Source organism: Papaver somniferum, chromosome 10 (genome assembly GCF_003573695.1).
Source record: "Papaver somniferum cultivar HN1 chromosome 10, ASM357369v1, whole genome shotgun sequence".
NCBI classification, from domain to species: Eukaryota; Viridiplantae; Streptophyta; class Magnoliopsida; order Ranunculales; family Papaveraceae; genus Papaver; species Papaver somniferum.
This window is the reverse complement of record NC_039367.1, coordinates 79,070,491-79,085,488: the sequence shown is the minus strand read 5'-3', so window position 1 is coordinate 79,085,488 and position 14,998 is coordinate 79,070,491. Positions and strand designations below refer to the sequence as shown.

At 38.2% G+C, this 14,998-nt stretch overlaps 1 protein-coding gene across 1 annotated transcript; it reads right to left on the bottom strand.

The window, feature by feature from the left end:
* Positions 1-4,182: 4,182 nt before the first annotated feature.
* Positions 4,183-4,921, bottom strand: LOC113315035 (putative glutaredoxin-C14). The gene has a single exon (XM_026563344.1). The coding sequence runs from the start codon at positions 4,684-4,686 to the stop codon at positions 4,372-4,374; it is 315 nt and encodes a 104-aa protein (XP_026419129.1). The 5' UTR covers positions 4,687-4,921; the 3' UTR covers positions 4,183-4,371.
* Between the last annotated feature and the right edge of the window lie 10,077 nt (positions 4,922-14,998).

Genomic DNA, 14,998 nt, shown 5'->3' with positions numbered 1-14,998 from the left:
CTTCATTTGCAGCAAGGTAATCATTATCCTCATCATCCTCATCACTCTCAGAGTTTTCATGAGAAGGAGTATTTGAAGGAGAGGAAGAACGGATTTTTTCTTCTTTGAAGGAGCAGTTGGTTTTTCCCTGCGAAGAGCACCTTTGCCTTTATCACCAGTCTTTGCAACATTGGCAGACTCTTCTATTTCAACAATAACCTTCACACACAGATAGAAATAAGAAATAGAGGCAACAATATATTGTTTAAAATCATAAGAGAATATTCCTTACCTCATCTGTGTATGAGCGAAGAGCTAACAAGGTACTAGCCTTACCAGTCCTGTGGTAGATATCTTTCAGTTTCTGGATCTGTAAAATTTCGCAAGAGTCAGCGAACAAAATAATAAAGATAAATGTAAAGTGGGCGAAACTGGAAGAAACATACCTCTTTCTTCTTCTCGGACCAAGAGAATACCCAAGGTTGATAAATGACGAGATTCTCAGGAAGAACATTTGACCCAGCAATGTAAGGTCTTTTCAACATCAAGAGAAAAACGTACTATTTATCATCTTTGGATTGGCGAGGGGTTGTGTTCTTACCAGAGTGCCAATCAATATCTTGCATGATTATTTTACCTTCATCAATATTATCTTTCATTTTCAAGCGAATACCCCAGCGAGTATTCTCTTTCTTCATGGAGATCAATTCATAATTCTCAAAGAAACTCGCTACTGTTTATTTTTCAGCGATTATCTACAAGTCTGCGAATTTAGGATCCCTAAGTTCTTTAGAGTAAAGAGATCCTTTACCAGCACCACGATTAGCGAACTCCAGCATCAGACGGATGCAATCCCCACTTAATTGAAAGATAGCTCGCGAGAAGTTTGGATGAGCGAGAATATCATAAAATACAGGAATGTCAGGTTCATAAAGAGGAATAGGGAGACCTGCGAGAATTTGACCCAGCGAAACTATGATTATCTGATCATCACAGTGTAGATCAGAAAAAAGTTTAATAGAAAGAATTGATTTGGCACTTTCACCAGGAATGGTAGAAAGTGTAAAACCTCTCTCGTCGAGATCTTTTTGGGTTTCCTTAAAAGTTTTCTCATGCTTTTGACCGCTTGGAGGCATATATGAATATAAAGTATGGGAATGGATGAAAAGTAAGAAGATTGAAGAGGGAAGAATTACAGTAGCAGAACTTACGGAAGAACAATAGAGTTGCAGAGATGAGAGAGTAAAAAGAGAAGAGAAAGTAAAAATAAAATGGAAAGAAGAGTAAGAAGAATATATAAAGAAGATTTTTTTACTCGAAGAAATAAACACCATTAATGCGAAAAGACGTGACCGGTTGAAAAGCAGCGGTTACAAAAGACGTGTCAAGAAATAGATGGAAGAAATGATACGTGTGATAAATGCAGAATATGAAGAGATGGACAGCTGCGACATTTCTCACATCGTTCTCTACTTCGCAGAGAAGATATGAGAAGAGGCAAGATGTAGGATCAAAATCTCGCAACAATAATGCCTCAGCGAAATTCTTAACAAAACAACACAACAGTGTCGCAGAACAACTTCAGAAACGAAATAATAAACAACGTCAGCTAAATCATGAGAAAAATGCGATGGTCCTGCGAAAATTAGGGAGTTTGCGAGATTAACATTTGTAAGGTTGCGAGAATGTCGCAATCCATATCCGAAAATAAAGGACAGATTAGCTGTCATCCACTATGTAATTCCCTATAAATAGTCGTTCAGTTGTAAAGGAAAGGAGAGAGATCTTTTCTGAGTGAGAAGCAAGTAAATATGAGAGAGAAAATCTAGAGCAGTGGTCATTCTTGATTACTTTATCTTTTCTTGTAAGATTGTTCAAAGATTCATCAATAAAATTAAGATTGTTAATCCAAAAATGAGTTGAATGTTAATTAAATCTTGTGAGGGGTGTAGTGTAGGATTTCCTGCAACTACACATACTTTAAAGCTCTTGAAGTCCCATTTACAAGTTGCTCAATTAAGAATGAAGAATTATGCTGATACACTTCGTACTGAGAGAACTTTCGCAGTCAATGATTTGGTTTTTCTTCGACTACAGCCTTATGGGCAAAACACAATTGCGAATCAGGCTTATTCTAAGCTTTCTCCTAAGTTTTACGACCCTTTTCGTATCCTTGAAAGAATTGGTGCAGTTGCTTATAGGTTAGACTTACCTACTTCAAGTCGTATTCATCCAGTGTTTCATGTTTCACAGCTGAAACTGAAACTTGGTTCTTCAGCTGTTGTGGATACCAATTTCCTGATTATAGTAGATTATGATAAGTGGGAACCAGCTAAAGTTTTGGAGCGAAAGATGTTCAAGAAAGGGGCTAATGCAGGCACTAAATGGTTAGTTCAGTGGAAGATCATCCAGTGGAGGAAGCTACTTGGGAAGATGCTGATGAACTACTCTTAAGATTTCCAGAATTTGATGCTTGAGGAAAAGCATTCTTTCAAGGAGGGTGGGATGTTGCGTGCAGACTCCTTAACCACAATATTTCCTTATTTAGTTAACTAGCTAGTTTCCTTGTTTAGTTAGGTTCTTTAACGCGTAAGTATTTTTCTTGGTAGACAAGTATTGAGTAGTTATAAATACTCAACTCCTGAGTTTTGTAAAAACACTTCAATCAATTATAAACTGAGTTCTCTTATTTGTTTATTAAACAGAGGTGGCTAAAACCCAATAAAAAGGATTTCTATCTTAAGGTTATTCAATTTAGTTTTCTGCTGTTGTTGTTTTGGTTTAGAACCCTAACAGAAGATCATGACGACCCTGTGATGTTACTTTCAGAAACAAAACTCTTTAAAAAGTCATCACGCTATTCATTCTACAACCTTGACGACTGAAAACAAATATGAAAAGTCGTCATGCTCGACGAAGAGATACCATGACGACCGTATAACTGCAATTCAATAATTTCAATTTTTCCGACCTAATATGTCATTCAAACAACATAACAAAGTACTCGATAGAGTTTTAAAGAATTAATTGACGATGAATTTTTTTTCATTTGAAAACGATGAAATATAGAGAAGGGGAAACGAATTGATCATTAGATTGATGATGAAGCAGAAGGAAAAGAATAACGTCCGGATCTAAAACCAAAAAGGGAGTAGTTTTAGTTATCATTAGGGGAAGGGTAATTAGATAACTTTGTACACATTAGATACCTCTTAACCCACTGTTATGGTTGAGAACAAAATAAGTATACCCCAATCAATTTGTGTATATCCCAATCTGATGAGTTTTTTTATCTTCTGGACAAAGGGGTCATGCTACTGGAATTAATCACTGTCATAAAAAAAAAGCTCAAATGTCAGATATTTTTTTTTGCTTTATGGATACTGAGAAATCCATAAAAAAAAAGGCCGATTGTAACTCCCAACTAAGAATGATGTTAGACTAATCTTAATGATTGATATCCAATGTGATGGAGCCTAATCTTAGCAGTTCGGATACTATTAGTTGGATTTATGCTTTTAATTGAAAATGTAAAAACTCAGTATAAGCACTGTCGTTTTTGATGTCTTACGTAAGAATCATTATCTCTCGGTGACCCACTGACAATACTGACATCATAAACAAGCTAGCGTTGCAACAATGCGAAAATTCCGTACTAATATAAGTTGGTTCACAATGATATCCAAATTTTCACAGCATGGCCTGAGAGTAAGGGCCATGGAGCGAGAGTTCTCATTCAATGTGAATGACTCCCGTTCGATTTGAACAAATTAGGTGCTACTATATATGGTAGTGAACCTCCCAACTTTTTCTCAAAATCACTCACACACTCACGGGAACGAGTGAGAGGTCGAAAGTCTTCGCTAAGCGGCTGAAAATCAGCACTCACTGGTTTGGGCAGTGAATGAGTGTTAAAAAGACTCATTCCATAGCCCACCGTATGATCGATCACTCGAAAGGGGTACCATTTTAATGGGGCGCCAAAATGAGCCTTACCTGAACATTTCAGTTTCTTATATCACTTGCGGAATATATTTGTTTTGGACAGGTTAAACTTCGCAGGTCTTAGGTTGTCTCTTCTTTTTACAATTCAAATTCCAAAGGAACCCTAAAAAAGAAGGTAATGTCACACTAGGATTTAACAACATTAAGAAGAATATTGTTATCTCAATCAAAATATATGAAAAGGATGTAATAGTAATAACTTAAGTATGAGTTTATTAGATACTGAAACATATAGAAATACTCGTATCGTATTATCTATTGCCACTTCGAAAACATTATAGCCTCTGTAGAGTATAGATAGATAGAGCTAATTAGGTACGCAGTCCCGATGGAAATGAGTTTTAAGTCACTTTTGACATTGTATATATCAAGAGTGAAAGATGGGTATTAAAGCCATATTGCCCCTGCTTCTTTGAGCATAGGTATAAGGGATCCATTGAGGTGAAGTGACATTACGGTGCTAGTTGAATCTAACCGTAGTAACCGACCACCGATGAAAACAGCTGGAACAGTAGGACTAAAGCCAAGCCCAAGCAACGCTCTCTCCATTTCCCTTCCTCTAGGATCTTCATCAAGTTCATGAATAGCTGGACTAGCACCGAGATCATAAAAGAGTCTCTTAATTGCATGACACATAGAACATGAACTCTTACTAAAGATCACAACTGCTTTTTGTGAAGCCAACTTCATTACTCTATCCATTCAAACTTCTTATATAGGAAACCTAACTGTAATCGAAGACTTTTGTCGTAAGGAATGTGGATTGAACGTGAGTGAGTGAGCAAAAGGTTGAGCAATGATCAGAGAGTGTTAGTATCTAAATGCGATTTAGAATACAATTGAATGTGATGGATGAAAATGAACTCTATACAAGTTCTTATATATAAAGAGAGTGATTACTAGGGATGGACTTTTCAGAAATTTTTTACTAAGGATGGTGGCATGCATTCTTCCTAGAAAAATATTGTAAAGCTAGTTGATAATGTTCCCTTTAGATATTTCGGTGGATACCCGAACTAGCTAATTTTGATTTGATCATTATGTTTAATTGCATCTGGCCCTTGCTGAATGTATATCCTTCTGACTTCTAAGAATACTCTCTTCTAGATATATACTTAATACCCCCTTCTAGATATATACTTAATACCCCCTTTTTGGGTCGACAACTTTTCGATCTGTAGTTAAAGATTGAAATTCGTGATTAAGCTAATTAAATAGACGATATCTAAGAATCCATGTTTCTTTGTAAGAAATACGGCCTTACACTTGTCAAGTAACTGATTCCTGATAGAGTTTAAGTTGATTCTTTACTTTAAGTCTACTCAACATCTTTAAATTGATTTCATGGCAATTTTAAGATTTGTTATACTCTTTAATTAGTTAACTTGATGAGGAAGAATATATTTCAACATATACAGCTGAAGATTTGGAAGGAGAATTTCAACTTCAGATAGATGTTAATAAAATTGAAAAATGATGAGTATGAGCTAATGTATTGTTTGACCTCAAATCCATGCATCTCTCACTCTTGGCATGCATATCTGTAAATGATTCGTATTTGAGTTTGATCTTTTGGCTTTTAGATAGGCATTATGAGAAAGAAGGTATATGTAAGTTGGATACCAAGTGTGATCGTCTATCGACAATAGTCGAGACAATGCGACAACTTGATATTCACTTGACAATAGTTACTGTAATGAAACAGATTGATTATAGGATCAATGTCAAGTGATTAGGATTAACACACAATAATATTATTTACTCAATTATAATAACAATTATAATGTGGAAAAAAAGTAAATAACACACACAAGATTCTGTTAACGAGGAAACCGCAAATGCATAAAAATCCCAGGACCTAGTCCATTTTTGGATACTCTCAGAATTAAGCTGTTATACGAAGAACATAAGACAACTTCGTATAGTTAAAACCAAGTAAACTAGCCGTAGTTACTTAGTTTCCTCAGTATCCATGCGTCTTCGACCTTTTGATCACACACGTGAATCTCAAGACAGAAATCACTATCTCAAGTTGCTTTACTCATTTTGATCGTATTCCAAACAACAAAGGAATGGACATAACAAGATATACACTCTGGTTAGGATGAACCGTAACCGAACCCTGTACAAAGACAACATTTATGAATGGTTAGCCGAAACCAGCCAACTGAACTGTAAACTTGAGCATTTTCATATAACACTTAAGACTTTAATCTTGAGTCACAATCATGTGATCAAATATGTCTATAGTGTTTTTAGAGATTGTTCAAATGCTAGTTATCTCACATAAATAATTTTATGTGCATTTGAAATTATTCGACAGGAAAAGTACGTGTACTTAAACCTTGTTCATGATCATATTTTTCATGGTACGTGTACCGAGTATGTGTAACATTAAGACAAATTAGAGTTTCGGAACATACAGAAATTTTCCGGTATGTGTACCACACCGAATCCAAAAACGTCTGGTTTGCGTACCATTCCGGGTTTCACGAGTTCACAAGCATTTTTAAGGTATGCATACTGGTATGCGTACCAAAAAGTTGTTGTCGACATATAGCTACTCCGGTACGTGTACTAGGTACATGTACTACGGTTCCGGACCTATAACAGTTTTCCTAGTTTGTAAGACCGGTATGCATACTGTCTTGTATCCAAAAATAATAGTAGTTTTATATTTCTCTCTAGATCAGTTCGCAACATTCCCAAATGACATCAATGACACATGCATATCATTGTTCCAGGATATTTACATATGATAGTCTTGAATCATAATTTAGATTACGAACAATAAATTTTTGTTAACCAAAATTTATCAAGTATGAACAAATGTTCATTAAGCTTAGTCATATATACTCCGAGGACTAATTACAATATAAACTTGACTCGAAATTCTTGATATGCTTACGATAGTCTAATTAGTTACGCGACAACATCTCATAGATAGAAAGATGAATATAACTTTAGAAATACGTGGTTTAGTCTTCACTTATGGATAAAAAAAGATTGAGATAGCAACACTTATAGACTAGAAATCAAAATATAGTTTTGACAACTAAATTTGACAACAAGATTGAGATAGCAACACTTGTGAGTTCGACCGAGCAATGCTCTAATAATCTTCCCCTTTGTCAATTTTAGTGACAAAACTATCAATACATATGGATAAAGAAATAAACTCCTTCAAAAAACACTTGTGATTTCCTTGGTTCCTTCAACTCCTTGAATTCTTCGTTACTTCGAGTTGCAATGATTCCAAACGTGTTCTACTCAGCATCATTGTTGCTGAAGATCAGTATTTGTAGCGATAACAACTTTGAAAATAAATATTCTCAATCGTCGTTATACAAAAACATAGTATTATTATCTTCTCCAAAGTTCAATTGTATCACAACTTTGAAGTAATACTACGGTGATAAATTTCCGCCCCTTAATCAATACTTATATCTTTTGCATGATAGGTGAAACCTATAGATTATTGATTCACTCTCCCTTACATAATGATCCGTAAACCATATGTATGTAATGCGAAACTACTAATTAACTCTCACCTTTTTGTCAATAAAAATTGGCAAAGGTATGAATATCATGGGATCGTAATGAATTCAACCAAAAGATACTTCAACATGTAATGAAGATAGAGATAATACATAATAACATTGTTAACATGTAACTCTTTATATCAACTTTATTTAGATGATATCACATAGTATGAAATACTTAGCACTCATCTAGGAGATTTAAGATACAAGCATCCCCTTTAAATTTCATATCCATGTTCCCCACAAAGATATAGCAATTAAGCACAAGTTCATTTAATAACTCTCCCCCGTTTGATGCCATTCTCAATAGAACAACATGAGTGACCTTACTTTTGTGAAAAAGAAGGATTTTGTCGGACATTAACAAATCACATGGATTTGTATCCTAAACATCGACTTAAATTAATCTCAATGCCAGTTACGAACAAAGAGATAATTTTAATTGGTATGACTCAACATAAGGAAATATTACGGAGTGTATAACGCAGTAGTAACGCAGAAGTGTGATCACGAGTAGATAGATGCTACGAGAAAATTCTCAAAGAGTTTGTTCTATTTTTAGTTTATAAAAAACATAATAGATTTAACTTCTGAGCATATATGAGATATCAGTTCAATTTACAAAAGGTAAAAGACACATATATCTCATTGATAATTGCTTGATTTACATGTTTTGAGTGTCAATTCCACATTGGTTTTAGTTATATTTCTTGCATATTACCTTATATTATAATTGTTATCTAGTTTATTTGTTTTATTAGGTGAATCATCCAAAAAGAAGTGGAAATAGCTACAACAGTGAAGTATACAAGTGGAGAAGGGCCAAATACCAAGTGGAACTCATTCAAATACAATATTTCTACTTTTCATCTTGATGAAAACGAAAAGACGAAGTCAATAGCGAAAGAATGAAGTCATTCTGAGTCGTATGAAGAAGTTATGAGAAAAATAAGAATTTTGGAAAACTAAAAGGACAAAATGGTCATTTTCGAGGACAAATGCTATTGGCACCTCCATTTTACGTTAAGGGGCAGTCATTCTGTAAACGGGTGGACTGTTTCAAAGGACCGCCAAAGGCAGTCGAGTCATTTACTGGGGGGGGGGGGGTAAGCTGGAATTCAAATGTTGTTAATGGCACCGACCATTTAGTTCAAGGCTGCCACCATCATCTTCTTTCATCAACATAACACGACCAGTTTTCCGGCTGAGAAGATTAGTCGTGTGTTAGAGTTTGCTTCCAGTGAAAGTGATGGTGATTATGGTGGTGAATTTCGTCGCATGGCTTGAGTCTGTAGAGAGAGTTGCAGCTTGGGTTTGGAGATGATGGTAATGCCCGGATCATAAAGGAATTGTTGTAGAAGAATGATTAATGAGGAAGCGAAGAAATTCAGGGAGATGCTGCTTGTAGATATAAAAAATAGGCTCTCCACGTGGCCGCACAGGAAGGCACGAAATAGGACTGAGAATCTCACTCAAAGATCCCGGTTAGTGACTTGTCAAATCAAATGTCAGAATTACCTCGCCACTAACTAATAACACGAAGCACGAAGAGGAAACATCCTAAAGCGAAGTATCTCGCATAAGGAATCTAAAACACAAACGAATCAAACTGTAGTACCCAACAAGACACCAGCCACGAAATAAAGGTTGGCGAAATAAGGTTACTTGCCTGAAAAGATAGTTGGCGAAGTCAGTAAATTATGGAGCAAGAAAAGAGACAGCTGTCCCGAAAAACATCCAAAGTTGTCAGCGAAAGAAAGGGGAAAACTTTATGGAAAATGATCTGGGCGAAGTATAAAGCATCTCCACGAGATCCAGACGAAGTAAAATGAGATGTACGCTATTAAGGTCGATTGGTCTATAAATATGGGTCCTTGGGCAATGTATGAAAGGTCGGATTCTGGGGAGAGGGGAGAGCTTTTCTTAGAGTGAGAGATTAGGGTTTCCTTGTACTCAAGAACTTGTATTTTTCACTACTTGGAGTGGTTAATCAATAAAGAATTTCTTATCCAAAACCTTTATCATGTCTTAGATCTGTTTCTTTTCTTACTTGGGTGTGCTACTGGATTTCCAGTAGTTACATTTTGGTGTCCAGAAACAGGGACTTAGATCGGGGATTCATCCTCATATAAGAGTTTAAGAAAGGTTGAAATTATTATATAATTGTAGAAGTTAGAGATTTTGGCGAGTTGTTTTAAAATTAGGGTTTTGTAGATATTAAACGATTCATTCGTAGTTAAGACTAGAAATCTAGGAGAGAGAGTAATCCTTGGGTATTGCATCGGAAGATTGAAGGCAAGAAATTAGTCGTAAGATATCGAACCAAGATTAGTTGATGACAAGGACACCAGATCGGGCGAGACACGTGATAGCAACAAGGAGGAACAAACATTTGGAAGCGAAAAGAGGAGGAAGAATGGAAAGGGGAGAAACATTGGTTGCATGGGAAAGGAAAGACGCGAACCTACGGCGGAATAATCAGACTAGTGAGATGACTTTAGGAAAGGCTCGATACACACTTCTGACACGGACACCGCTGCATAGGAAGAAATGACCCATGAAGAGTTGGAAGAACACATTGATGAGGAACACATGACGTTGGAGCAGCTAAGGGAGACACTTCGCCTTGAACGGGAACAAGACAGGGATCTAGCGGAGCAGCATGCTCGACTGATGAGGCAAAACTCTATGTTGGCATTACAAAATCGGTAACTTAACGAGGAAGCAACGGATGACGCCATGGACTCGGAAGGAAACACAATATCGTCAGGAGACGAAGATACACGACATAGGAGGTACGCCTGCGAGGACGACAGAGGAGGGCGACGAAGGAGACAACGAAGAGAAAGCAGTGAAGAAAGTGATCTGAGAAGGTCGTTGGAGGAAACAAGATGGGAATGTCAAAGACGAAGGTATGAGGAAGAAAGGAGGAACGAAGAAAAAATTAGGCGAGAGGAGGAAAGGCAACACGATGTAAACCGGAGACACGAGGAAGCAATCAGACGTGGGGAAGGAAGGCTTAGCGTGATGAGAGGCGACCATCACGAAGGAAATGGAGGAAACCTGAACCAAGAGGTATTGAATGAGCTACGAGATATGAGGACGCTGATAAAAAATTCGCCAAGAGGTGGCAGGGTGCAACTGGCAGAGGCGATAGAGGAGGCAGATAAATCTCTGTTCACCTATGAGATAATGTATGCAGACATTCCTGAGAAGTGCGTGCTACCGACATTTTCAAGCATATTCAGCGGATCAGAAAGTGTTGTGCAGCACTTGAAACAATATACTTTATCATTGATGCAGTGGGGACGAAACGAAACGGTACTCTGTAAATATTTCCCGGCGAGCTTGACTGGAGAAGCGTTGGCATGGTTCGACGGGCTACCAGAAAGGTCGATTTCGTCATTTAAAGACCCACAGAGAATATTCCTAACAACGTACATAAGTAACAACCTGCTGAGGCCAGGAATCGAGACCTTGTTCAACCTAAGGCGAAGACCAACGGAAAGTTTGCGAGGACTAGTAACGAGATGGAGGACAGTGTGTAGCGAACTCGCATGACGAGTTGATGAGAAATTTTTTATCCTATCCTTCGTGAACGCCTTATTCCCGATCGACCTATTGTACACCCAAATATTCATAATCCAGAACTCCTTGACAATGAATGAATTAAGGGAGTACCAAGAGGAATACATATCGTTGGAAGAGAAACAGAGGCAAGTCAGCGAAGTAACACCAATTCCAGCAAAGGAAGGAAATTCAAGGCTATTACCAAGAACAATACATGTCGTGGAGGATGATCCGAAATATGAGAAAGGGGAACCTTCAACCCCAGTTCCGGCGAAACTTGTAGTTGTGTCAAGCGGAGATCAGGAGTGGATCGATCAACAGAGGTATGAGGAGTCAAGACGAAGGAATTATGAGCCCCGAAGCCATAGCACAGAATATCAGCATAGAAACAATCAAGTACCTAGGTTTGGAGAGCGAAGACCAAATGCACCGGCCTTTGAAGACGTAAAGCTTCCAAGACTCAATACAACTGTGGAGAAGGTATGTGAAGCGATAGTACTGACAGAAGAGATTCCACCCCCACCAAATATGGGAAGAGAACCACCTTCGAGTACTAGGAGTCATGAATTTTGCAGGTATCATCGGTTTCATGGACATCATACGAATGACTGCCGAAACATCCGAAGGATTATACTTCGTCTAGTGGAACAGGGGAATCTCGCTCATTTTCTGAAGGGATATGTACAACCGCCCCCACCCCCATCTCATGAAAATCAAAAAGTGTACCGAATCGAAATAGATCGGGGAACCCACAAACTGAATTGTAATTCGATAATACATTCAGCCAAGAACATTCAAAATTTCCATGATAATATACTCAAAAGAGTGCATAAGAGGGACTTCGAAGGGAATGAGATATTCAGTGTGGCGAAGAAGGAGCCATTAGAAGAGTGGCAAAAGAGGGTGATAACATTCTCATCAAAGGACACACAAAAGGGAGGAGCTTCACACACAGATCCATTGGTCATAACCTTAAATTTTGGGAAATACTCAAAGTGGGAGGATGACGAAGTCAAGAACGAAATTTTTTGGGAAATAGACAGAATCCTGGTGGATACGGGGAGCTCAGTTGACATACTATTTTATTATGCATTTAGAACCATTGGGTATAAAGATTCAGACCTTGTACCATCGACATATAATATATATGGGTTCAACGGGGTTGCGTCAAAGCCGAAGGGAGAATTAGTCGTAAAGATTTTTGCGGGCGAGCTGGAAACAAAAAGTTACTGTTTGTGTGATAGTTATAGACTCACCTTATAACGCTCTCATAGATCGGACGTGGATACATGGGATAAAAGGGGTTGCATCTACATATCATCAAACCATGCAGTTTCCATGCCAAGCGCAATAGGAGAGATCAAGGGAGATCTAAAGGATGCGCGAGATTGTATCGAAAAGGATGTCCACAACTATGATGAAAAACTGAGAAGAAAGATAGAACAAAAAAGGAGGGTATGCGAAGCAAAAAGAGCGGAGCAACTGATGGTGTTCACCATTGGGATAAACGAGGAGCAGATTACAACGCATAGAAGCATGGAGGAGGCAGATAAGATGACGATTGTCAATGAGAGGGATCGCGAGAAAACTCCGGAGAAGGAAATCCAAGTTGAGATAAAGCAAAGTGGAAAAACGAAGAAGGGAAAAATAGCTGAAGAAAGCGAAGTAGTGAGAAGCGAGAAAGAAACCCCCATCGCCAAGGAAAAACGAACCCTGCAAGGCGGAGCAAAGGCAAACAAGTCCAAGTTTGGTAAGGAAAATGAGGCATGCGAAGAAGACAAGGAGATGAAGCAATTAAATGAGGATCTCTACCAAGAAAGACGAAGGAAGGAAGACTTTGTAAGAGAACGAATAAGGCTAGAAAGGAAAAACGAGAAGCTCTTGATTAAGAACAATCACCTAAAAAGAAAACAAACGGAACATAACACCCAAAGGGGAGAAAATACTTCGGGAAAGAAATTGGCAATTGAAGGACGTCATGAGTATTGGCGAGATAGAAAGGGGCGAGGGGAACAAAATGGACGATAAGATTTGAAAAGATCCATAGAAAGCAGCAGGAGGGAGTTCAGGGAAAAAGAATATTTTATGCAGCAATTGATGGTGACAAGGAGAAAAGGCGCATCGAGCAATGACCCAGTGACAGAGACAAAATCTGGAACGCGGGAAGAACCAGAAATGATGAACAAATGTGCGAGAAGTGAGACATGTAAACCAGAAATAACATCACTATTTTCGTTGAAACAAAGGGAAAATGAAAGCTTGCGAAGTATTGTGGCAAGGTGGGATACGATTTGCAAAGAACTAAAGGGAAGGCTATCAAAAGAAGATTTAGTACGATCGTTCATTTATGCACTGTCGGCCAGAAACCCCTTATTTTCAACATTGTTCAAGATCAGGAACGAGGTGAAGATGAAGGAGTTGAAAAGGTACCAGTCTGAGCACATCCGCCTAGAAGAAGAACGTTGATATCAAGGAAGAATCATAGAGACGAGAAAATGTACTTTGTGAACTTATCATTTGGCAATGTATCAGATTTACAAAATAATAGCAATGATATTTTGAAGTTTGATGAGCAGATTCAAAGATACGAATTTTCATATCCATAAGGCATTTAAAACGAAACAAACCACAACACAGGAAAGTAAGACCTCATATTAGGAGGCAAATAAGACCCACAAAATAAATGGTTTCTAGGAAACTTAAAACCTTCACCTAGGAAGGCTGAGAATCCACGGCATGCACCCTAGTTCGCATGAAAGTGCAAGAGGCAAGACCTAACGCATGTCGTGAACAACTCTCAGAAAGGAAGCTAGGGGCAATGATAAGACCTATTCGCTGAGGGTCCCTTTTATGACGGCCTTCGGTAAGGAATGCAGAGTACGACCAAGGCACCGACATATTCGGTTGAGCTGCGGGTGCCTGGGACATCTAGAGCGTTACCGGCCATGACCGTATGGCAAGTCTTGGCTACAACGCACTCGATCCCAAAGAAACCTCACTTAGGGTGTGACTTCGTAACCTCAAGCCATATCGGAGAAGAGGAGAAGAAGTCGCGAAAACAGCTGAGTGTCGTAATAACTGGATGGGAGGAGACCAACATGCATGTTAGGGTTAACCTCCTTGAAGGGGAAATCAGGGGGAATATAAAGGGATGGCACCCTCCAGATTAGGGAGTTGTGTGACCAAAAAAGACGACAATGTCATGGGGCTAACATTCATGGGAATGACTAGGCCTATCGCATTTTCGGGAAATGGGGTTCATAACAAGTGTTAAGATGAGGTAGATGGATTATTATTTGAAAGAATAATAAGCGCATGACACTTCGTCGAATTAAGATCCTTCAAAAAGGATGAGGCACCATAAGACCTTAATTAGGAGGCACAATAAGACCTTGGAAAGCAACACATGAATGAGTAGCACTAGAACGATATATAAAGCAAAATTATCACGAAATGAGTAAAAAGACAAAGGCAGGCAAAGGACAATGGAGAAGGGTTAAGCAGCGAAAGTAAGGACAACATGAGAAGCATATGCGAAAAATTAAAGAAAGAATACGCAATATGGCAAGTAACAAGGTTCAAAGCTTGCGCGCGAAGTCAACATAGCGAGATACCAACCTTTCATTTCATACCTTGGAAATACACAAAAGAATAAGAGGCAAGTATATACTTTAAATTTTGTTATTCATTTCATACCTTGGCAAAACGAAAAATCATAATATTGATATAGTCAACAAAAGTATTAAGAATATATGAAAGGAGTCAAGGTGTCCCCCCCCCCCAAGCTTGGGAGCGCTCAGATAAAGAAATTGTTACAATAACTAAAGTTGAAAACATGGGAGAAGGGAAACTAAGATTGTTTCTGAAGAGGAACGCCATCAGTGGCTGCTGCCCTAGGGATT

What these genes read in the sequence shown, in the direction of transcription:
- LOC113315035 (XM_026563344.1), bottom strand. Translation starts at nt 4,686, where the DNA reads ATGGATAGAGTAATGAAGTTGGCTTCACAAAAAGCAGTTGTGATCTTT.